Raw genomic sequence first — 24,406 nt, forward strand, 5'->3', positions numbered from 1 at the left:
GCGGTTTCACTTACAAGGTTAAATCACAATTTTCTTTACAAAGCGCCTACTAATCAGAGTAGAGACGCATCAGTAGGTGACTTACCACACTGCCACATGTTTACAATATTAAAGCTTGAGGCTCCAAGTGTAGGGTAAGCAGGCAGTGGACGGAAAAACTGGGCGCCGTACAAACGCAGCTTCCACCTGCAGCTGGCCCGTGCACGTTGCTTCCCCGGTAGCAAACGTTGGCGTGTTGCATCTCAGCTTTGGAGCTCCAAATTTCCTAGTCTCTCCAACAACAAAGGCTCCATTTCCTTTGTCGGAGAATTTCATCAACGTCTCACCCTCATTTGTTGATCTGATAGACACATATCGAAGCGACAACCGACGTGGACTTGGGTTACCTTTTTTAATCTGGCTTTCATCTTCGAGCGCGTAGCTGCGGTAATGACGAGTATCGCGCTATTGACCTGATCCGACCTCGACCATGGCGGCCGCAGACGTGGACATTGGCTACGTCGCAGGCCACCTCGGCCTCGACCAGCCCGTTATCGCGTCTCTGACGACAGAACCGACCATTGAGCTCGTCAACATTGTTCTGCAGGCTGTTGCAGCCAAAGCGCACGAGTTTGATACCCTCTATGCCGAAAAGCTCCAGACCGACATTGAACTGGAGAACGCGGTGCGCAGCTCTGAAACGCGATCGCAAACTTTCAAAGCTACTGCGGACAAGGCCCTCAAAGACGTTGAAGAGGCTAGACAACAGCTCAAGGACGAAGGTATGTTTTAACAGACTGTGCGAAACCAAGTCAGATGGTTGTTGACATCCGCTTGCCCCACAGAAACGAAGCGACAATCTCTCGAGAACGAACTTCAAGTTTTCAAATCTAAGAAATCGGATTATGATGCCGAGATCAAGGCCCTCAATGACAAGATTGAGACCCTTCAATCTTCGAACCGAACCAACTTGAGCATTATTGAATCCAATAACAAGCGCGATCAGACTATCACGGAAGAACTCACAAAGCAACACCAGCGCAATGTTGAGCTTTCTCGCGAGATCACTGCACTGCAGCAATCGGAGCAGAACGCGCGGGGCCAACTCAATAGTGCCAAGTACCGAGAAGAATCCTTACAACAACAGCTCGATCTTGCCCGAAAGAACAGCGAATGGCTAGAGAACGAACTCAAGACAAAGAGCGAGGAGGGCCTCAAGTACCGAAAGGAAAAGGGCTCCCGTATTGCCGAGCTCCAGCGACAAAATGAAGACATTCAATCTCAGGTTGACTCTCTCAAGAGAACAGAGCAACAGCTCCGCGATCGACTCGATGCCATGCAAGCCAAGGCGGATGAAGCTTTGGTGAAGGTCCAGAACCAGGAGGGAACCTTTGCGCAGACAATCGAGAGTTATAAGCATGAGCTTGAAGCTCAGAAACGTTTGGTTGAGATGTCTAACCAGCTGAGCAAGAAACACCAAGAACGAGTGCAAGATCTTGAACGCGAAAAGGAGCGACTTCGCGATAACTACGAGGACGAGCTCCGACGCGTTCGAACCGAGCTTGAGCAAGAGCGCCAGACCACGAGTGAAATGGAGGAACGCATTAATCAACTTCAGTCCGAAATTGACGAGCTTCAGGCTCGTATGGAGCAGCACGCACCACCACCCGAGTCTGCACCAGAAACTCCCCGTGCCAACGGCTCCTTGATGCGACCTTCCTCCCCTTTCACACCGTCTATGCGAGGCAAGGGTGCGATAACCACCACACAGGCCCTTGACCAGCTGTACCAAGTCAAGGGTCAACTTGCTACTGAAAAGCGTCGCAACGCTCAGCTCTCCGAGGAGCTCGACAATATGATGACTGCTCTAGAAGCAAAGGCCCCCGAGATCCAGGATCTTCAAACTGAAGCTGAACAGCTTCGTGAAGAGATTACTCGAATGTCAGAGTTGTCTCAAAACAGCTTTGAGGAACGAGACAAGGCAAAACGCGCAGCAAGGAAAGCAGAGAGCGCACTCGCAACTTCGCAGTCTGAAACAAATATTCTGCGCACTCAACTTCGAGATCTTGGTACTCAAATAAACATGTTGTTATTCCAGATCCACGCCATGGAGAAGGGTACGGACCAACTTACCGACGAAGAGACTTTCCGACTTCAACAACTACAGAAAGGAGAGATTTCAGAGGAGGCGCTGTCAGATATGTCCGACACTCACCAATTCATTACACAGAAGCTGGTGGTGTTCAAGGATATTGATTCTCTGCGGACCAAGAACGAAGACCTTCTTCGCATTACTCGGGAGCTTGCCAATCAACTCGAAAGCGAGGAAGCACTCGCAGAGAAGCACCAGGCCAAGCAAGACCACGACATGGTTGAGAAGCTTCAGCAGGAACTTAGTCACATGACCGATGAGGCAAGATCTATCAAGAAGACAATGGAGAGCTTCAAGACAGAGCGTGACATGTTCCGGAGGCTTTTGCAGCAACGGGGTGTTCACGGCGATGAAGCATCTATGATGCGCAATTCCATTGCTGGTGGCGAGCCATTACCCTTGGCCAGCATTGAGGCAACTGAGCAAACCGAGGCTCTAAACGAGGCACTGCGCAAGCTTCAGTCTGAATACGACAGCTACCGCGAGGCTCAGGACGGAGTTCGTAAGGATTTGCGCGATCAGATAGATGCTCTCTCAGCCGAACGGAACAGCCTACAGACCGACAAGGTTAAACTTCACGCCGAAGCCCGCCTTGAATCTGAGAGGCGTGAAATGTTACACACCAACTTCGTGGCACTCCAAAGTGAGAACCATGAACTTCAAAAGCGAGCGCAGACCTTGTCTGAGACTGCTGCTAAGCAAGATATTCGGACGCAACAGGTTGCTGAAGAACTCATTGAAGCCAGAGGTTTGCTTGATAGCGTTCGTAACGAGACTGCGAACCTGAAGGCAGAGAAGAAGCTTTGGAAGGACATTCAGGATAGACTAAGCAAGGACAACGAGAACCTTATCGAGGAGAAGAATCGACTCAACAATCTGTTAGCAACTCAGCAATCGATCGAGAATGAGCGCAACATGGCTGATTCGGAAGCCCGACGCAAAGCGCAGGCCAAGATTGAAAGCCTTGAGCAGAAACTGAGCGATGCCCAGAGAAAGCTCACTTACGAAGCAGAGGAAACCAAAAAGTTGCAACTTAGGAAGGAGTTCGAGTCAAAGGAGTCACAGAAGCGAATTGACGAACTCATGGCAAGCCTGAGCCAGATTCGTGAGGATCATGTCGCTGTTAAGACCAGCAGAGATCACCTTCAGGCTCGCGTTGATGAGCTGACGGTTGAGCTACGAAACGCTGAGGAACGAGCTGGAAGACTCCAACCCCGACCTACGCCCCGACCTGGAACTATTGAGGTTAGCGAGCAACAGCAGCAACTCGAAAATGAGATCCAGGATCTCAACGTCGAGATCTCCGACCTGAAGCGAAATTTGGACATGGCCAATACCCATCTCGAGAACGCGAAGACCCAGGCTGAGCAGTTCAAAGAGCTCAGCCAGGCTAACGAAGAAGCGCTTGAGGATCTACGGGGCTCACAGGAACAATACAGACAAGAGATGGAGGCCATCATTGAGGAGAAAGATGCCAAAATCAAGGAGCTTAGCCAGCGTGCAGAGGACCTATCGGCGGAGTTGTCTCGCTCTAACACCGAGCTCTCTAGCCTACGTGACTCCCAGGGTGAGGTTGCACGACGATATGAGGATGAGAAGTCCATATTACAAGAGGAGGTGAACCGACTGAAAGAGGAGAGCGCAAGGCACCTGGAGGCAACTCGCTTCCATCAGCAAGACCTACGCGCTCAAGCTGAAATTGCCTCCAAAGCCCAGCAAGACTACGAGCAGGAACTAGTGAAGCATGCTGAGGCTGCTAAGCTTGTTCAGCAACTACGGACTGAATACAATACACTCAAGAGCGAGGCCGCATCGCTCAAGTCAGAAGCGGACTCTGCTAAGGTTACCCTTGCTCAAAGCGAAAGCTCCTGGGAGGAACGTAGACAGCAGCTGGAGCAGGAGATGGCAGAACTCAAGACTCGAAGAGAAGATGTCAACTCCCAGAACAAGATTCTTCACCAACAACTAGAAACCCTGTCTACACAAGTTGCCGCTCTTCAGCAGAAGCGAAGCGGCGGAGAAGAGGAGGACGAAAGAATGTCGCCAGTTCCCATGGGAGACGCCAGTGAAGGTCTCCGGGAACTCAACACTTACCTCCGAAGAGAGAAGGAGATTCTCGAGGTTCAGTATGATCTCAAGGCTCAAGAGGCCAAGCGACTCCAGCAACAACTTGAGTATACTCAGTCACAGCTAGACGAGGCACGTCTCAAGCTTGATCAAGAACGCACACAGGCTGCCCAGAGTGGTCGCACTTCAATGACACATCAGGACCTCATGGAGAAGCTCAATGAGCTCAATATCTATCGCGAAAGCAGTATGACATTGCGCAACGAGAATCAGCAACTTAAGGACCAGATCGGCGAGAAGAACAAGAAGATTGAAGAGATGGAGGCCCGTATCCAACCCCTGGAGGCTGAAATTGACACGCTCAAGACTCAGAAGTCTTTCCTCGAGGATGAAATCAAGCAAATCCAGGAGGATCGCGACCGATGGCAGAAGCGCACTGAGGGCATTCTGACCAAGTATGGACGAGTTGACCCTGCTGAGATGGAGCAGCTTAAGGAGAAGATCACCGAGTTGGAAACTGAACGTGATGCTTTGAAGCAAGGTGAAGAGCCCCTGAAGGCCAAGATTACCGAACTCGAAACCTCCATGGAAAGTGAGCGAAACAACTGGAGTACCACGCGCGCCAAGATTGTTGAGCAGGCCAAGGAACGATCAAGGAAACTTACCGGAGAGAAGAACGAGGCCATCCAGCGTGCCAACCAACTACAAGAGAGCTTGGACAAAGCTACAAGTGAGCTCGAAGGTACCAAGAAGGAAGCGGAGGAATCGAGAAACCAGAAGTCTGAGCTTGAACAACAAATACAAAACTTCCAGAAGGAGGTCGAGCAGTTACGACAACAGGCTCAGACTGCAAACTCTACTCCTACTCCCGCCCAAGCTGCCCAACCTACCCAACCTGCTGAAGTTTCCGTATCTTCCGACATTGTTGCTCAGCTTGAGCAGCAGCTCGCCGATGCTCGTAAGGAGCTCGAGGCCATCAATGGGCAGAAGCAAGGTGCAGAACAACAGCTCGAATCTCTACGCAATGAGTTGCAGACTGCTATTTCTGAGCGTGATGAGGCAACAAAGAAGCTCCAAGAGGCCACTGCCAATGCTTCTGCTCAAACTACCGAGCAAACCCCTGCGGAGCCCGTAGCTTCCGATTCCACAGAGCAGCCTGCTTCAAGTATCTCCGACGAAGAGAAGAAGGCTTTGGAAGAGAGAGTTGCAGCTGCCGAGGCTAAGGCTGCAGAATTTGAACAGAAGGCCAATGAGGTTGAGACAAGGATTCAGACCACTATCAAAGAACGTTCAGACAGGATGCGGGATACTCTGAACGCCAAGCTGAGGGAGAGTCGAAGCAAGATGGAAGAGGAATACAAGAAGAAGGATGAGGATCTCAAGCTTAAGTTCGAGCAAGAAAAGCAGATCTGGCTCGCCGAAAACCCCACAGCCAGAAACGCTGAGGTCACAAAGACTGAGCCAGCAGATCAACCCCCTGCAACACCGGCCAAAACAGAAGCCCCTGCTGTGCCTGCAACGCCTTCATCCATTGGACAAACCGATCTGTCTCAGCTCGATGATACTGGCATTCGACAATTCTTGGCGACTAACCCTACAGTTAAGAACATTGTTGCTGCCAACATCAAGAAGAAGCTTGAGATAGAAAGCTCCAAACTCAAAGTGGAGCTGGAATCAGCACTCAAAACCGAGTATGAACCCAAGATTGCCGCAGCTAGGGATCAAGCCCAGCTCATGGAGTCCAAGAAATCAACTCTACGCATCAATATGGCTGAGAACAAGCTGAGAGCAGCCAATGCCAAGATTGGTGTAGTCGAGAAGGCTGTTTCCGAAACTCCTCAGAAGCCTGTGGTTGAGGTTTGGGAAGTGGCCAAGGTTGCTGTGGCTCCTCCGGCAACTCCGGCTGTAGCAAAGCCTACTCCGGCCAGACAGGGTTCGGTTGCAGGCGTGCCTCCATCACCATCCCCTGCAACACCTGCAGCTGGTGCTAAGGCTGCTCAGGGGACACCAGCCGCAACTCCGGCGGGACAAAAACAAACAGGCTCAGACTCCAAGCCAGCGCAGGTGGCAGCGGCAGCCACAGCTACCACTGGAATTCCCGGTCCCAAGACGAGTAATCCGTTCGCTGTTCCAGCTGACGCTGCAACAGCGGCTGCACCAAACCCATTTGCTACTAAGAATGAAAATGGTGTAACACCCGCTGCTAAGCCCGGCCAGCAACAGACGCAGGCACCACAGCAGCAGGGACAGCAGCAGGGACAGCAGCAGGGCCAACAACAAGGCCAACAACCGGTCCGATCTGGCATCCCTATGCCTCGTGGTGGCGGACGCGGAAGGGGTGGAGCTTATGTGCCTCCTGGCCAACGTGCAGCCAGTGGACCTCAAGAGGGTGGACATGGCAACGCTGGCCGTGGAGGGCGAGGAGGCCGCGGTGGTGGACGCGGCGGTATGAACCCTGGTGCCAACGATTTCCAGCCTGGCAACAAGCGGCCTCGAGGAGATTCGGAAGTTGGTGGAGGAGCCAAGCGAGCACGCGGAGCGCATTAGTAGAGCACGGGGGTTGGGATATTTGAAATGTACAACATGAAAAAGGCATGTAATTATTGTGTTTTGGTCATTAAAGGGGATGAGAGAATGGATGACGGTTCATTTGGGAGTGTTACAACAGCATTATTATGTCTCACATATTTATTGGGTTCCTAAATGGAAAAAGAAATACATTTCCTTAGTTTACAATCTTAAGTCCGTTGCCATCTAATATTGTAATATAGGTGATCGATTGACTGCAGTGATAAATTTCATGAAAACACCTTTGAGTGATGACTTTATTCAAAGTACCTATTTAGAGTGAGATTAGAGTATCGTCGTAGTATAAGGCCGACCTCGTGTCGTAAGATCGTCTGGGAAACCCGCTTATCTCATCTCATTGTTGCAACCGTGGTAGTCAAGAAATATAAGTATCACTTCAGAGAACCAAAGAAATCTCCAGCAGCTGATGTCCTGTTGTTGGTGGGGGGTCGGTGGATCGGCACCAGCTTTTGCCGATAACGATAAGCTAAGAAAAAGTTCGGAGGAAAACAAAAAATTGGGGACCTTAGTGAAGACTTCGAGATCAAACTCGACAATAGAAACCTCGATCAGCTGATTCACCAACGGAAAGAAACGGCGAAAAGCGAAACAGATAGCGCCTTAAGAAGAGGCGACTCGGACTTATTCAATGGTCCCCCCTTCGAAGAAGCGCAAGCTTCCGACTGCGACCGGTCCCGCCTCGAAACGATCAAAGAACATCTCCAAGAAGAAATCCAGCGGAAAAGAATCGCGCCGAGCCGTCGACGCTACAGCCCTCGCTTGGTCATCAGTAGGCGAGGACTTTGGAGGACTAGAGGTTATCGAGGGCGTGGACGTGGTCAAGGATGGTAGCAAAGTCCAATTCCTCGTGGCCGGCGACAAGAGCAACATAATCGATCCCCAACAAGAAGTCCTCGATGGGGACGAATCTTTTGAAGGGTTTGGCGACGACCCTGTGGAGGTCGGGGATATCAATCCCGGCGAAACTGGCAGTGGTCAAGGTGGCTTGGAGAGCGAGAAGCCTCAAGGGAAGAATAAGGGCAAGGCTGGGCAAGGGAAACCAGAACAAGAAAAGACCAAGAAGAACAAAAACAAAGACAAATTGGATGGGAAGAACAGTGGCGCCAAAAAAGAAGACGAGCAGTTGGACAAGGCCTCGAAAGTCGTACAAAAGTCCTCTGCACGCGGGGGCAACACGTTCGGCGCGTTGGCCGATGCAAACGACTACGCAGACCAAGAAGACGTCGACATGGCGGCCTGGGTTCCTCTGAACCTATCACCTCAGATCCTCTCAGCCATCGCGAAACTCAAGTTTACCAAGCCGACTTTGATTCAGGAGAAGACGATTCCCGAGATTCTGGCTGGCGATGACGTTATTGGCAAGGCGCAGACAGGTTCAGGAAAGACATTGGCTTTCGGTATTCCCATGGTTGAGCGCTGGCTGGAGCTGCAAGAGCAGGGTGTCAAGAGAACTGGTCCTATGGCTGTGGTGCTTTCTCCTACACGAGAATTGGCCAAGCAGTTGGGTGATCATCTCAAGGCACTCTGTAACGGTCTTCCCAGCGCGCCGTACGTGTGTGTCGTGACAGGTGGCCTCAGTATTCAGAAGCAGCAGCGACAACTGGAGAAGGCTGACTTTGTTATCGGCACACCGGGTCGCTTATGGGAGGTTCTCAGTGGCGACAGGGCTTTGCAAAGCAAATTCGCCAAGATCAAGTTCCTTGTTGTCGACGAAGCCGATCGACTCTTTAAAGTTGGTCAGTTCAAGGAGGCCGAGGATATCATCGGTGCTTTAGACGGGAAAAGTCCGGGCGACGATGCAGAGAGCTCAGATGAAGACGAGGAGAAAGATGAAGAGGATGAGAGTAGTGCACGACAGACGTTGGTCTTCTCAGCAACTTTTGACAAGGACCTTCAGACCAAATTGGCTGGAAAGGGCAAATCTACAGGAAGCGATGAGGAGAAGATGGCTTATCTGATGAAGTGCTTGAAATTCAGGGGTGAGCCTAAATTTATCGATGTCAACCCCGTAAGCCAGATGGCTCAGGGGTTGAAGGAAGGACTTATTGAGTGTGGTGCTATGGAAAAGGTGAGTTTTCAGAACAAGCCAGACAGACTCATCATGCTAATCTTGTACAGGATCTCTATCTATACACCGTTCTCCTTCTCAACCCTGGTCGCCGCACTCTCGTCTTCACCAACTCCATCTCTGCTGTTCGCCGTCTAACACCCCTTCTCACGAATCTTAACCTCACAGCGCTGCCTCTGCACTCCCAAATGGCACAAAAGGCGCGCCTTCGTTCACTTGAGCGTTTCACTGCTGCTCGCAATTCTATTCTCATTGCTACTGATGTTGCCGCTCGTGGTCTGGATATTAAGCAGGTTGACCAAGTTCTGCACTACCATGTCCCCCGATCTGCGGATACTTACATCCACCGATCTGGTCGTACAGCCCGTGGCGAGTCTAGTGGCGTGAGTGTGATCCTGTGCTCACCGGACGAAGTCCTTCCTACACGACGTCTTGCAAGCAAAGTCCACACTGAGCGTAGCTCGGGGGCAAAGAGAGAGCACTTTATCCAAACTCTCCTTATTGATCGGAAGATGGCATCACGTCTCAAACCCCGCGTGGACCTGGCTAAGAAGATCGCCGATACTGTACTAGCCAAGGAAAAGGCTCACAGCGACGATACATGGTTGCGAAATGCAGCTGATGAACTTGGAGTAGAATACGACTCTGAAGATCTCGAGGCTGTTAACGCAAGTGGTGGCAAGGGTGGTCGAGGTGGTGGACGAAGGAGAAAGGAGCAAGCAGCCAAGAGCCTGTCTAAGGCCGAAATGGGTGCTTTGAAGGCTCAGCTGAGAGAGGAGCTGAGCAGGAGAGTGAACTTGGGAGTTAGCGAGAGGTATATCACGGGTGGAAGAGTGGACGTCGGTGCTCTTTTGAGAGAAGGGAAGAACGGGGGTATTTTCCTTGGAAACACAGATGGATTGGGGTTCGACTTGTAGTTATAGAGAGCGTGTTTGAGCCTGAGCCTATGAAAGGCAACAATGGCTAAGTTATAATGCACATGTCGAGTAACAAAGGTTTTATTCACACTATTGATCTGTTGACATGTTTCTGCCAGTATAGCCCCTAGACCCCGAACGACGAGCTGTTAGTATGCATCTGAGAAGCTAATCAATGTCTGTCTTCTCTTTCGTGAGTATATAGTAGACGCTACTTACAGAATTGATCGTCCTCGTTGAGCCGCGCAACCGCGGGAAACTTTGAGTTGGCCGCGGATTTCGACTGTGGGGATACCAGGTGATAGACAGACTGCCATGCATACATGCCTGAACAAGTCACAAAAGTGAGGAGTAGACAAAGCAGAATGGATATTGGATTGAGCATTTGTTATCGATGAGAGGGAACATTTTTGCAAGACTGGATGTGGTAATGATCTATGACATCCTTGTGGGTGAGCACACAGCAGATTCTACCCTGTGAATACAGTTTCATGGGAGAGATGGTAAGTCAGGGAGGGTATCTATAGTTCGGTGTACGCCCAGGAGAATTGGAGTAGATCCCGAACTACGTACAGAGTCTCGAGATCCACAACATCATCTACAACCCCGTTTCGCAGTTGGGACTGACACATCCCCGCGGGAAACTTCAGATCAACACTCACCACAGAGATAACGAATGCAAAGCAGCAAGACATAGATTCCCCTCAAGACATGTGGGGTATCAAGTATACATAAACTACATAAATATAAAAAGACCCTGATAGTCCATTGAAAGTACTATCCTACCTCACTCACTATCAAACACTGCATCACAAGCTCAAAATGCCTTCCCTAACAAGCCCCGAATCCCCATTCACGCCAAAAGTCCAAGCCAAGTTGCTTGCCAGCCGGGAGAAAGCCTCTCGTGACTTCCGCTCAGATGTCGTTACCGTCCCCATCGAAGAGATGATGACATCTATTCTTGAGGCTTCGGTAAACGACGATATCTATGATCCTGAAGGCGACCCGTCCGTCAAGGCTCTAGAGGCTCGACTTGTCGAGTTGACGGGCATGGAGGCTGCTCTATGGGCTGTTTCTGGAACTCAGGGGAACCAAATTTGTTTGAGAACGCATCTTACCCAGCCGCCGCATAGTGTACTGCTGGATCACAGGGCGCATGTGCATTGTTGGGAGAGTGGTGCTCTGCCGGTGATTTCGCAGGCGAGTGTCACGACGGTTCATGCAAAGAACGGAGTGCATCTGACGTTGGAGGATGTTAAGAAGAACATCATCGCTGATGGGAACAGTATGTTGATTTGTGCTAAAGTATGATACGTAACTAACTTGATAGTTCACTTCCCACCTACGAGGGTCGTATCTCTTGAGAATACTCTCTCGGGCACTATTCTACCTCTGGCTGTTGCCCAAACCATCTCGAACTATGTCCGTTCATTCCCTGTACCGGAAGGCCAGAAGCCCATTGCCATGCATCTCGACGGAGCTCGTGTCTTTGACGGCGTCATCGGAGAAGGTGTTGATCTGAAGGCCTACGCAGCCTGCTTTGACAGTATATCCATTTGTCTAGCTAAAGGCATCGGTGCTCCAATGGGCAGCGTCATCCTCGGCAAGAAGCCTTTTATTGAGCGGGCAAAATGGTTCAGGAAGATGTTGGGAGGAGGAACTCGACAGCCGGGCATGATGGCCGCTGCAGCTCTATCTGCGCTTGAGTACAGCATCCCGAGGTTTCCGTCTGTGCACGCCATGACGAAAGATGCTGCTGCGAGACTCGAAGCAGTGGGATACAAGTTCACACTTCCTGTTCAGACCAACATGATTCTGCTGGACTTGGAAGCATCAGAGATCCCACCCGCGGCATTCGTTGAGTATTGCACAAAGGAGAATGTTTCAGTCTTCCCCATGGCCAGGCTTGTGTTTCATCATCAGACGTCTGAGGTGGCTGTTGATAAGTTGGTGACGGCGCTGACGAGGTTGATGGAGGACAAGCGCAATGGGGTGACTCTGAATGACGAGGAGGCCCACGGAGGGTATAGCTAGATTTTGCAATAGCTGAATTAATCATGTTGATTTCTTTCGTCGAATTTCGATGCATGCGTCCAAGGGAGGAATGATAGTGGCGCCCATCCATTGGGGCTTTGGTCGTTTCTCGAGTGTCTTAATGTCGTAGTTGAGAAGGAAAGCAGCCATGATGAGTTTGAGCTCATGTGCAACAAAGAACCTGCCAGGACTTCGCAATGTTAGCATTCAGACTCTCATACATATCCATGAGGCTTACCAGGCATGTCGGCCGTGACCAAAAGCCAAGTGAGCATCACTAGTTGTCACCATTCCCAATCCTCTGATCTTCTTAGCCTCGTCCTCCCTCTCTTGCTTCTCCTCAGCTGACTTCGCCTCCCATTCTTCACGGACTCGTGAGTATCGCCAGGGATCATAGCTCATGGCGTCCTCATAGATCTCATCATCGTGGTGCGTTCCCTGCAAGTTGACCGTTACGAATGCCCCGCGCGGCAAAGTCCATCCGTAGTCAGGGTGATGCAGACCCTCTGGTGCAATAACTTGTCGCTCGATGAGGTTGGCGGCAAAGTTACTTACACGCTGAGATTCGCGGATGGATGAGTCGACGCGTACGAGAGAAGAAAGAGCCTGTTTCGTCCAGTGGCCTTCAGAAGGCTTGTGTTCGAGGATCTCGTTGCGTAGTGTTTCAAGAACAGATGGTGGAGACGACAGAAAATCCAGCATCCAAGATTGGCCTGTCAAGACGGTTGTGTGGATAGCAGCAAAGTTGATTGGTAAGAGCCGCTTAGAAATTACGATGGGATTGAGCTCAAAGGGCTTCTTCTCCGCCATCGCAAGACGAATATCCCAAGTTATAAAGTCCTCTGGGGGCGTGTAGTTCTTCATCTCAGGGTCGCCAGCCTCCTGACGCTGCATATCTTTCAAGCGCTGTTCAATGATTGGCAGTAAGACACGAGACGCCTTGCGCCAATGGAGATAGTTTGGAATGGTGATCAAACGGCCAATAATCGGGTGGAGAACTTGAGGGAAGCCATGTAGCAAGAAGCTGTTCATTACAACGTTGTCAGTGAAGCTCACCATCGGCTTCAAGATGTCAGGATTTTGACATGCTGGGCTGCCAACGAGAAGACGGTTTGTAACGCGCGGGACGATCGCAAGCCACAGATCCCAGAGATTGACCTTCGTATAGCCTTCACTGTCGACATTTTTGGGGTCTTTCTCAGCAGCTGCTTTCATCATGGTCTCTAGTGCATGCTCAACAGCACCGTTGACTTCGTCTTCGACCGCTGGTATCGCTGATGACAAGTTACGGGCGAGATACTTGTGCATGACGCGATTCGCAAAGGGCTCCGCGGCGAGATCTTTTCCGAGGAAGTTATACTCTGTGTAGAGGATCTTGTCGTGGGCGTGGGATGCTGAGAGGATTCGATCGGGCTGGTCCATCATCCAGGCGATTTGCGAACGGGGAAGGATGACGTCTGGAGGTCGCGATATGGGCGCTGGAGCAATGAATGGAAGGCCATTTTTGCCATACTATTTCTCTTAGAAAATGGGTAGTGGTATCGTGGGTTGGAGGCGTTACCTTTTCGTAGCCTTCGCCAATCCAGGCCTGGTGTTGAGTGAAGTAGGCGAGACTATTCCTGATTCTAGAGAACCATTTCTCTGAACTGTGACCAAGAACGGGAATTTCAGAGGGATAACGAGGTTGAGTGAGCAGATCGACAATGAACGATACGAGCAAGAAGAGAGAGCCGAAGAGCAAGACGCGAGTGAAGGTGACTTCGGTCAGTATGTCGCCCAGGACAGTCATGATGATGCTTCTCCAGAGAAGATCAGATCAATTGATAGGAATATTTACACAAGAACAACAGGAAGAGAACAAAGAGGCACAGCCAGGCTAGACTACTACCTAGATAAACCCATCCCTCCTTAGCCAAGCGCCACTTCTTATCGACTCAGCTGAAGAGCTAATAGTAATGCTATCATGTTGATAAGTCAATTGTCATCCCGAGGTACTTCCCCATGAAGCTACTGCAGCAGTTAGGACCATGTTTTTTCCTTGGAATGCATCATGTTAGTTTGAGAGATGTCTTGTCCGTCTCAGGCCCAGGGATGGATGACGCGAGGAATTGGGTGATTGGTTGGTATATGCGCTAAGCTTTCGATTTACAGGGGGGGAGGTTCCAGCCGCGGGGGGCACTATTCTATTTTAGCATCAGAATTTCATGATCCAATCTAATGCAACAGCAAATCTCTTATCCTTAACTCAAACATTATGTTCAGACGATAGACTCTCCATGGTATCGAGTCTCTTTCTCCCCGATCCTCCCATCTTGACCAGCTCAAGTCCATTCGTGATACTTGTCTCTCCCCTGATCAGGAGCCCGATCTCGCCAGGATGGAACCAATTCATCCATACCAACACCAGCAGCATCAGCATACCATCAAACACAAATACCCAGACCTCGCTGCGCATCAAGTGCCCATCATTTCCTTCGATGAACTCAACCACCCTGAACAAACTCCTGACCCAGATCAGAATTCCTGTGACGTAGAGTGTCGTGAGATATGTCTGCCACCTTACGCGAGATTCTAAGGATCTTGGGGTGGGGTCTCGATGCATTCGAATGTGGAATACCGCGCTTACGAGGATGAAACAACCGAAGAAGAAGAGCTGGACGAAAAGACCCCCAACGATGATTTTTTCGCCCATTTTGCTAAGATCTGCAATGGCCATGAGACCACCACCTGAAAAGTCAGCATTTCTATCAACCATTCACACAAAGAGGAGCCTCTCACCTGATGATTGAAGCATAAACGACGCAACATCTCCAAATACAAAGATCTTGGTGAGCCACTTCCGTCTGATCAACGAGTGGTGTTCACCCTCCGTCAAGAGGATAATCCTTCCCAAGATCATGTAAATCGACGCTGCAAAGAGCGCAGGCGCAATGAGAATCAAGACGCTCTGCATGATGTAGGGTCCCATCGTCCAGCATCCAGGCTCTTCATTGGTGTTTAAAACCCGCCCGATATATCCGATAACCTCGCCTGGATACCCTTGGTTAGTTCGGCGTCCCTGTTCCAATTGAAATGCGGGTAAAACATACAGACTCCGCCCAAAACTAATGGGATTAAGTACCACGTTTTTGTTCGCCAGAGTTGGAAGACATGGAGGAGCGTCGTTGTAGCGAAGAGAACTACAAACACAATGTTTGCCTCTTTTGACGGCACAAATCGATAGAATGCCCAAACGGCATCCTTGTAGTTGGGGTTGCAGTCCATGTTAACCACTCGACTAGTGTTTCCGATGTACAGTCAAAGTTTAGATAGAGTTTGAAAAAAGATAAAATAAGAAGGGCTAGGAAAGGACAGAAAAAGAACAGGTAGGTATGGAGGTATTCCAACACAAAGAAACAAACCTGCCGAGAACCACTCAACCGCTGAACAATGTTTATTTTTCGTACCGTCAAAGGAAACAGGACGTCTTCTTTATAACAAATGTTTCTACCACCTAATTTACTCCCTTCGCACAGCCTTGGCTATCCTCGTACATCTGATAAACCTCCGAACACTTTGCGAGTACTCGCGAATATCCCATTCTTGTCCCAATAAAGCTCGAGTCTCATCATGCTTTGCTTCACATTGGTCAGTCTGCCACTAACAGGAGCCTCAACGTCCCGATGACAAGGATGCCGACCATACTCTCCTCTCCTAAAACAACCCTAGCGGCTCCGAGTACGCGTATAGAAGGCTGTTTCCGCGTACTCGTCATTTGCCTCGCTCTATATTCTCCCGAGTCCATGTGAAAAGAGTGTCTCTAAGCTGGTCTTCTCCTGTCTCTCATTTTTCTCTTCGCTTGACGTTTGTTCGTGATACGAACCCGCGGGTTTACAAACCAATCATACAATGTCTTCTCGAAGAACTCATACCAAATCTCGGACTGGTTGTATAAACTGTAAGAAGCGTAAAGTCAAGGTTGGTAAACTAATAACGCCCTTTCCGAGCTGGAGGCTTAAGCTTCTCCATAACCGTTCTGCCGTTCTCTGTATCTAACCAAAGTAGTGTGATGAGGCTCGACCATCATGTTTCCACTGCACAAGACATGGCGTAACATGCAGTCTCGCGTCACAACCCTTAACCAATCTAGGCATCTCTTCAATTGAAGGCAGCAGTGACAGTCGCTCATCATATTTCCCCAATTTGAGTCCCTCAGATTCAACCCCAGCTCCAACTCTGAGCTCCTTAGACAGCCATCATCTAGTCAACTCCCCTGATCCCTTTGGCACCTACAGTCACCCCAGTCCCACACAGCAGATCGCTCCCTTCCCTCCACATGAACTTTGGGCCCGCGATTGTGAGCTTATGCATCACTACTGCACAGTAACCGCGGATACATTGTGCGTCCGGAAAGATCTGGCATATGTCTGGGGCGTCGCCATTCCAAGATTAGGCTATCAAGACCCTTTCGTCATGCATGGAATCCTTGCTATTGCCGCTGCCCACAAGGCCTATCTGGTGCCAGATAATCGCAAGACCTATCTGCCATTGGCTGACTATCATCAAACTCTTGGCTCCGAGGGCTATCGTCGTTACCTCCAACACTATAGCATGACCAATTGGATGCCTGTTTTTGGCTTTGCATCTCTTGTTGTGCTGCATATGTTGACGCTACCGACCCGGATGAATAACTGTGCACTGGAAGACCCCATCACAAATCTCATCGAACTTGCTGGGCTGCTAAGGGGTATCAAGACAACACTTGAACCAGCAATGGGGCGGATAGTCAAAACAGAATTCGCTCCTGTCGTCTTCGGAATCTGGGGTCTTGACTCTGACGATGAGGCAGAACGGTATCTATGCCCGTGGCTGTCATCTTACCTTGAAAGAAGCTGACCCAACCCATAGCTGTCCCTCTCTCGAGAACTCGTCTCTACCCACAGATACATGGACCGCATTGCAAAGGCTTCGAGCCTTCCAAGAAGCTGATATCCCTGCTAGCGGCTTGCAACATTACACATCAGCTGTTGAAGGTCTGGAAACTTCTGCGAGACTATTTGCCGCTGCTGGGTTACATGCAGAGGTCGCGGCGGCACATTTTTGGCTATACATTATTGATGACAGTATACTTATCGACTTAGCTGCACAAAGGCCACATGCTCTTCTGCTCTTCGCACATTACCTTGTGCACTGGGCTGTATTTGAGAAAGGCTTCTGGTTCACGAGGGGTTGGTCTCGACAGGTGATGGCCAAGTTAGAAGAAGGCTTAAGTGACAGGCCAAATTTCTTAGGAATGATGCAGTGGCCTAAACAGATGGTCGCTGAAGCTGTTGTATAGGCACAGGTGCCCTCACCACCAGCATAAAGCGTTGTGTTCTGTCCGGAATGAAGCATGGTGATCTTTGCTAGAAACATGAATTGCTTAATTGGAATATTATAGAATGTACGCTCGATCACAGTTCCGATTCATTGACTGTATACTCGTTGCTCGTAGATATTAGCTGGAACGATCCCCAAGTACCCTTGTCCATGTAATCAACCATATGCCAATATGCATCCTGGCGACCAATTGAGGCCTCGTCTGATAATGTCCGGGGCAACGTTTCCTCAGGAGTTTGACGCATTTGTTGCCTGTTACTGCCATTTTCCCTTGCTGAAGTATCAGAAATGGTACGTTTGCGGCGGCACGAAACAGGTGCTGGCGAATTGGATGAGTTATTTAGCAGTGGTTCCGGATGAATGTGGTTATCTTGCTGCACGTCCTCCACTTGCTCGATGGTAGGCACTACGAGCGATTGCTGAGTAGAGTTTTCGGATGGGGCTTCCAGGTTCTCCTCTGGGCATTCCGCTTCCGAGACAATGCGCCTGTGACGAATACTCGCTTGCGTATCCAATAAGGGGCTCACGAATCGATTGTTTATATTGATAGGGCGTTTCTGACCTGCACCCTGCGACTCACGAACCGGTGAGCTTGGAACGGAGTCGGATCCGATCGTTGTCTGGCTACCATGTTGCTGATGTCCGTCATCTGATATGTGTGTGGCAGCAAAATCCTGCATCACCAAATCATGCTCAAACAAGTCACCGGAACATGATGGCCCAAACATGCCCCTAATGGTGATTCCTTTCATATGTTAGCTAAAGGCGGGTAGGTCCCTATGCATTACTTACCATCCTTTAGCCACTCAGCGTTATTGACAGTGCATGGCCACACGTCTAGTGGCCGGAAAGCTTCGACGAAGTGGCGGAGTTCTGGTAACGAAGAATGCCTTGAATATGGAAAGTAAATAGTTCTTGGGAGACTACACTCGTCACGCTGCTTCTGATTTTTGGGATTCTTTCTCATTTTCTCCACCAGCATCATGATAACTTCTTCAGCGGAGTGAGCGTTTAAGGTGTTGATGTCCCATTCCAGTGGAATGTTACGACCGGTGGAGGCTATCTTCTCCAAGGTCCCTTGGAGTATATCTGGCATGTCGGTTGAAGACATAGATGAGGAGAGGAGCCTTGGGTTCGTAATTAGCATGCCTCCCGCAAAAGTGACACATTGTACCAACGTATTGAACAGGGTGGCCAGGCTAGCTTGGTCCAGAAACTCCAGCTCAGCTTCTCGTTGAAGGTCAACTCCGCCACCACCAACACCAACTTCGGCCAAGTCCTCTCCTGTAGGCAAGTGCGCAACGATCGGTTGAATAGAGATAGTGGTAGGTCTTTGAGCCACGTCGCATAAGTTTCCCTTTTCACAACTGTGTAAGCGGACATTTTCTTCTGACGTTAAGCACCCTGGATGTGGCGTGTTGCCACACGTGTGGCCAGTCAGAGCCGGCGACTCTGGAGTCAGATGATTGTCTGCGTCAAATCTCGAGTCAGGGGTTTTTGATTTGAGCGAACCATAGATTCGGAGTTTGTAGTCGTCGACATGGATCTGCTAATATCAGTGATCAAAGTTCGCCATCTTGTGAGGTCATTCTACTGACTTTGGATTTTAAAGCCTTAGATAAGGCGAGCCAGACGTCTTCATATCCGTAAGTCCAGGCTTGTAAGTGAAAGATGGTATCACTTGGGTATTGGGAAACCTTTCGCAACAATTCAGCGATACCTTCGGCTTTTGTCTGAAAAGCCACATTCTCAGTGAAAGATGTATCAAGATAAATCTTGTCAATGGTCTTGATGCCAGATGTATACTCAATAAGGTTGGGTTTCCGGGAAATAGAATTAACGAACCATGGTTCGCTTCGAATATCTCCGGTATATAGAACTGATTTATTACCTCCTTCGACCACTTGAATCGGTCAGAAACAGTAAGGGCTGTTTTTGGGTGTCGACCTACAGAACATCACCGCCCCAGGGCAATGGTTGGCGTCAAAAAGGGTTACCTGGATCTCGCGGCCCGGGCAAAGCTCGATCAATGTAGGCGTTTCCAAAGGCAATGGTTTCTATTCCTTCAGTACTAAGTCGTGTAAATAGAGAGTATACATACCAAGACTTTGCGGAGATGCTTGAAGGTTTGCTGTCTTGATTCTAGCACCCCCTTAGCATAGTTGATGCGACAAGGATATCGTTCAAGACGAAGAAGGATCTCTTTGGTGGCTGCCGAGCAGTAGACACTGGATCTAAAGTTAGTAGATTACTCAAAGCAATTTTGGAGACGTACAATGGAGATCGCAGGCTTTCAATTCCAGCCAAGTGGTCGCTATGAACATGACTTAGAAAACAAGCAAGTGGCGGTTGTGCACCGGCATTGCGCCGGAAGAAGTCAACTGGGATTTTGTAAGAACGTGTTAGCCATTTCTCGGAGATTAACTGACTTCTAATATCTGGGAATTCAGATATGATGCCGTCAAAAGTTGACATTATTGACACTTAGACGCGAACAGCAGGTTGGTTAAGGTGGAAGTCCAGAATAAGAGAGGCGTTCGAGGCCGTTGGACGTAAAAGGAGCTTGGTATCATTCATCCGCCTGGTCGTTCAAATATATGAGATCAGCCTCGGGGATTGTTGGCTTGTGTAAGAATCTCATGGTGAAGAGTGTTGAGAAGCTGTGAAAAGAAGAAGGCGAAAGTCAGAGTGAATCATGGAGCAGTCGCACTGTCCGTTCTTTCGTCCCAGTGGCACACTTAGCACAGTGCACCCCTACCTGCCTGGCCAATGCTCCGTGCCTGCCTAAAACTAAAACACCACCCGCAACCACCTCGCAACCGCATCTCAACCTTCTCCTCCTTCCTCGCCAGATTCTCATAGACCACATGCCGTAATAGGTTTTCACCCACTCTATTGCCTAAAGCTTCCATTATCCATCATCAGCTCGATATGCGATAACGTACTTCAGGCGCTATGTACTTTATCAAAACAAACAGAGGCCTCGGGGTATAATCCTCTTCCCACGGTTGACAGGTACATACGACCATAGGTAGTNNCCCGCTGTTGTATGTTTTTGTCTTTTTGTCCTAGAATCTAACCGTACTGTTGTTATCCCGAGTCATACTCACATCATTTAATTTTGGTTTGTGTGGTGGTTAAGTATTGTGGTTATGACGGGCCTCATACGAGATACCTAAAAAAATGACTTGTGAAGCTTTTGTTATCGATACATGGACCTGGACTTTCATAAGCGGCTCCGCCACTAACACTGCCATCCAAAGTCGAGCCTACACCGTCAGCTATTTCCTCCATGCCGCAATGGCTGGTAAACGAGATTCAATATTAAATCAGTTGCCACTTAGTTGAACAGTACGCCGGAAGGAGCATACAGGTAACGTGTAAACAAAAAAGACTGTGTGAGTGATGATTTAGAACTGAACCTTAAGCTTCTTATATGAGACTTTGCGACATCTGTTCAAACTACGGCTTAAGAGTCTTCTCCATTCATAATCTATCTCATCAAGTTTCATGGACTGAACTGTCCTCTTCATTAATCGTCGTAGTCAATCATTCCGCAACCGCAGTGTGCAGCAACAGACCTCCACTACCAGCAGTGATATCCAGCTTCACTCCTTGAGCGACGAAATACACATGGCCCTCGGATAGCTCAAACGACTGATCATTTGCCTTAATATTTGCGCTTCCACGTGTAGCAAGTATAATCTTGGGGCCACCTTCACTCAATGCCTCGCGCTCACCAGATTTCAAGTCAGTCGCAAGCACGTTGAACTCGCTGGTAGGTGGCTTGAAAAGCTGGGTCTTGCCCTCCTTACTTCCAGGATAATTTTCTGGCTGCAGGGTTGTTTGTGACTTGGTCGTGGGCTCCCAGTTAAGCACTGAGCAGAACTCATCGACATTGTCTCGCTCGGCCTTGGGGCAGAATCCAGTGTTGAGAACGTTGTCAGAACGTGCCATGCATTCAATGATATCGCCCTGGATATAAGCATGAATGCCTCCGGCCGGAATGTAGATGACCTCGCCCGGTTGGAGTAGCATGTAGTTCATACACAACAAGCCGACCAGATTACCAGGGTCATTTGCAGGGAAACTCTTCTCGAGTTTCTTGGCAACCTGTGGAATGGCTGAGTTAAGTCCCGTAAAGGCAGAGTCCGGGAGCTCTCGGATTGCCTGAAAAGCCTTCTTGATGTCCTCGTCAGATGATGTTAAAATAGTTTTGACAACCTGCTTCAATCCTTCTTTACTGAGCTTCTCATCCGCGACAGTTGCGCCACCGGCGACAAGGAAGTGTCTCAAGGGCTTCTGGCGTAAGATATCCACGATAGCCTCAACAGGTTTGAAGCCGCAAAAGGCCTCAAACTCGGACAATGCGAGGGCGATTTCTGGCTTGTGGTTGCCATCCGTGAATGAGTCTGGGTCCTCCTTGTGCTTCTTACTCGAAAATTCCTTATTAGGGTGAACCTGCAATGGCAATGCTTTCGCAATAGACAGAACCTTGGGAAGGTATGGAAGCTTGCTGTGTCCAAACTTCGAAGTGATTTTCTCCCCCAACAGTTCCTTTGGGTATCGGTCCAGAACCTCTTGGAGATCTTCGCCTGTGCTAGCAACATAGGACGGCAACACGGGGTATGTGCCCATCCACATCTCAGCATATGGTTTGTCCTCATCAATCTTGAAGTTCTTCTTTTCATCGCCATCCCATCCCGGCGTCTTTTCACATAGTCGTGCAGATAGAGAGTTGGAACCTTGTTTACCCCATGGGTATTGGTTGCAGCCGCAACGGAGCTGATAGAAGGGAGCTGCTGGTGTCGACATTTTGAGATTCAATAAAATGAAGTGTGATTTGTCTGCAGGATGAGTGACAGTGGGCTACTAAACAGTAGAAATCCTCGTTGATATATGGCCACTCGCGGCTGATATAATATTGAGCTCCAACAGCCAAATCCAGCGTCATTTTGTCATCACTATCGTTGACGTCAGGCGACAATGATAATTGAATCAAGGTCATAATGTGGTACATGCAATTCGATATTTTTGATAGACCCAGTATAATTACATCACTTATTAGTCCCTCCCGTCATTCAGTCGAGATACGTACATCTTCGCAAGAGACTTGGCACATGAGCCGAGAGAAGATGAAGGCTTTCCAGATTCGATCCCGATCCGGCCGGACGTTGGCCTCCGGGTACGGCCCGCTTTTTTATACACTTGCGCCGAAAACACCGGGCTGTTTCATGGACGTCACAGGACTACATCAAAGACACCTCAGCGTCCACATATGCTGTGTACACATCTAGGCTATGGTCTCTGCGAAATCCAACTCACTCTCGCAGAGTCAGCGTCTCTATCGTTGTATTACATATGCCATTCAGCCATCCTAATGCAACCTTACCCTAGAGACCGAACGCAGGATGAATTTTCTCAGATGTGAACGACTTATTGAGGGGCTTGCTATTATTGATGTAGTGAGCACTTATTAAATAGCCGCCTGGTACTTGAATACGAGTTTCGAGAACGAGGCTTACCCTCGTGACCATCAGTTGGCAAATACATTATGAAGGATGAGACCATGTCACATATCACAAATGAATGCACCGGCCAGGACATGACTATGAGAACGAGAAATTATTGTAAGAAAGTGACTGAAAACCCCTCGGTAATCTTTTCAAAGAAGTCATCTACACCGCGAACCACTCCTGCGTAGAGAACGTGAATAGTGGATACTGACTTACCGGCAATGATCTATCGTCGGCAGTCGTACTCTTCAGTTTGGAGACCAACAGGTGGATCCGGTGATGTTCAGATCAGTCTTGCGATCAAGAAATGCAAGCCGTCGGCTATTTTACTAGAAGAGTGATCAGCCCCGTCAACAACAGCACCCGACACATCGAGGTAGTTTGCGGTGTGACAAGTGAGCCCTGGGGCTAGCTTGAGATGGTCTGATGTAACTCTGCCCAACTAGAGTTCATGTATCTGACCATCTTGTATGTAATGTATTTTCACCTCTATTATAACCTCAGCATGCCGATACATAGACCTCCTATCTATACCGCTTAGTTTATAGACCGCTGACACGGTTGGTCATATCTCGAGCTCGTGGCGCACAGTTTGAAATAGTTAAGAGATGGGGTCGCATAATAGGCCGCGGCGACCCTTTGAGAGGGATCAAGACCCCTGCAGAAGCGGGCCGCTCATTGCTACGGATTGGGGCGGGGATTCCTTGTTGGTTTTGTGAAGAACTGACCAATGGTAGATAGAACGAGCGTTCCTGGCTAGGATGAGGCCAGCGTCACTTGCATTAGCCCCGAGTCATCAGACGAGGGTCTTTTTGTATGAGAGTGATATTGAGTTGAGCAACTCGATGATGGCCTACTAGCTGCAACATTGATAGTTCGGCAGACCATTAGGATGTTCTCTACCTATCAATGGATGTGAGCCGGAACATGTGACATGCTTCATGCATGGACTACGAAGCAAACATGAACATGCTTTTCCATCGCTTCTATTGGGCTGTGATTAGATGTGATTGAGACGATTGGGGAGCCCCGACCGCTGACCCAAGCAAGATAACTAGAACATATTCCATTTTATTGATCAAAGAAAGTGTGATGGTTGGAAGGAAAAAATGTCTTGGCGTACACGATCATAATGAGGCTTCATTTTTGGCGTGACTGTCGAACGAATCGCCTTGCAAGCCTGAGTCGAGATCACCGGAAACTATCTGGAAAGTGATATGAAGATTGACGGCCTTTGCCCAGAGAAACAATCTGGCTAGTCCCATGCATTGAAAACTGTGGTGCCTAGTGTATTCATCAGCTCGTAGTACGCATTTGACGAAGCTAGGTATCAACAGGCAGCTGTGATTCGTATCTCCACGTAAGTAATAACGCGGCCCATGAATGTTATCACGAACCGGACTCAACATTATTATCGGTCTGTGATAGTGTCGGATTAAAGTGAAAAGGACAATATGGCGGCGCTAAATCATTGAGGCTTAGACAAGCCAGGAATAGTCGAGCCACAAGATACGGGACGAGACTTGGTTTACAAGGCGCCTTCGCAACGTTACTGGCCGCTGATATTGGGCCTAAGATGGCCCATCAGGCGGTTGTTGATGCGGTTTGGCACTAAAAGCTCATGTTCTGGGGTGCTTGAGTGGAGATATATGCCGCGATGAGACGGCGACGGGGGTGATCATGAGCCAGTGGTGATAGAAGATGACTACCTATCTGTTGCAGACAT

The 24,406-nt window shown here is 49.3% G+C and overlaps 8 protein-coding genes across 8 annotated transcripts; 4 read left to right on the forward strand and 4 right to left on the reverse strand.

Moving 5' to 3' along the window:
• Positions 1 to 469: 469 nt before the first annotated feature.
• On the forward strand, positions 470 to 6,745 carry FTJAE_8880 (myosin; the record flags this gene model as incomplete). The annotated part of the gene is made up of 2 exons (XM_037355743.1): positions 470 to 761; positions 825 to 6,745. 2 exons carry the CDS (start codon positions 470 to 472, stop codon positions 6,743 to 6,745), a joined length of 6,213 nt encoding a protein of 2,070 aa, XP_037204039.1.
• A 670-nt stretch (positions 6,746 to 7,415) lies between these two features.
• On the forward strand, positions 7,416 to 9,772 carry FTJAE_8881 (ATP-dependent RNA helicase MAK5; the record flags this gene model as incomplete). Its single annotated transcript, XM_037355744.1, has 2 exons — positions 7,416 to 8,855; positions 8,906 to 9,772. The coding sequence occupies 2 exons, from the start codon at positions 7,416 to 7,418 to the stop codon at positions 9,770 to 9,772; spliced, it is 2,307 nt and encodes a 768-aa protein (XP_037204040.1).
• An 822-nt stretch (positions 9,773 to 10,594) lies between these two features.
• FTJAE_8882 (threonine aldolase) lies at positions 10,595 to 11,806 on the forward strand (the record flags this gene model as incomplete). Its single annotated transcript, XM_037355745.1, has 2 exons — positions 10,595 to 11,057; positions 11,103 to 11,806. The coding sequence occupies 2 exons, from the start codon at positions 10,595 to 10,597 to the stop codon at positions 11,804 to 11,806; spliced, it is 1,167 nt and encodes a 388-aa protein (XP_037204041.1).
• Positions 11,807 to 11,827: 21 nt separating this feature from the next.
• FTJAE_8883 (cytochrome P450 monooxygenase) lies at positions 11,828 to 13,595 on the reverse strand (the record flags this gene model as incomplete). The annotated part of the gene is made up of 3 exons (XM_037355746.1): positions 11,828 to 11,996; positions 12,045 to 13,318; positions 13,368 to 13,595. The coding sequence occupies 3 exons, from the start codon at positions 13,593 to 13,595 to the stop codon at positions 11,828 to 11,830; spliced, it is 1,671 nt and encodes a 556-aa protein (XP_037204042.1).
• Positions 13,596 to 14,051: 456 nt separating this feature from the next.
• On the reverse strand, positions 14,052 to 14,759 carry FTJAE_8884 (RTM1; the record flags this gene model as incomplete). The annotated part of the gene is made up of 2 exons (XM_037355747.1): positions 14,052 to 14,533; positions 14,585 to 14,759. 2 exons carry the CDS (start codon positions 14,757 to 14,759, stop codon positions 14,052 to 14,054), a joined length of 657 nt encoding a protein of 218 aa, XP_037204043.1.
• A 1,499-nt stretch (positions 14,760 to 16,258) lies between these two features.
• On the forward strand, positions 16,259 to 17,123 carry FTJAE_8885 (sterol regulatory element-binding ECM22; the record flags this gene model as incomplete). The annotated part of the gene is made up of 2 exons (XM_037355748.1): positions 16,259 to 16,638; positions 16,694 to 17,123. The coding sequence occupies 2 exons, from the start codon at positions 16,259 to 16,261 to the stop codon at positions 17,121 to 17,123; spliced, it is 810 nt and encodes a 269-aa protein (XP_037204044.1).
• A 115-nt stretch (positions 17,124 to 17,238) lies between these two features.
• Positions 17,239 to 19,639, reverse strand: FTJAE_8886 (uncharacterized protein; the record flags this gene model as incomplete). The annotated part of the gene is made up of 8 exons (XM_037355749.1): positions 17,239 to 17,813; positions 17,957 to 18,291; positions 18,343 to 18,710; positions 18,763 to 19,067; positions 19,116 to 19,221; positions 19,266 to 19,392; positions 19,440 to 19,545; positions 19,594 to 19,639. The coding sequence occupies 8 exons, from the start codon at positions 19,637 to 19,639 to the stop codon at positions 17,239 to 17,241; spliced, it is 1,968 nt and encodes a 655-aa protein (XP_037204045.1).
• Positions 19,640 to 20,713: 1,074 nt separating this feature from the next.
• Positions 20,714 to 21,979, reverse strand: FTJAE_8887 (mannose-6-phosphate isomerase; the record flags this gene model as incomplete). The annotated part of the gene is made up of 1 exon (XM_037355750.1): positions 20,714 to 21,979. The coding sequence occupies one exon, from the start codon at positions 21,977 to 21,979 to the stop codon at positions 20,714 to 20,716; it is 1,266 nt and encodes a 421-aa protein (XP_037204046.1).
• Positions 21,980 to 24,406: the final 2,427 nt, after the last annotated feature.

Source organism: Fusarium tjaetaba (genome assembly GCF_013396195.1).
Source record: "Fusarium tjaetaba strain NRRL 66243 chromosome Unknown NRRL66243_c0000197, whole genome shotgun sequence".
Taxonomy (NCBI): Eukaryota; Fungi; Ascomycota; class Sordariomycetes; order Hypocreales; family Nectriaceae; genus Fusarium; species Fusarium tjaetaba.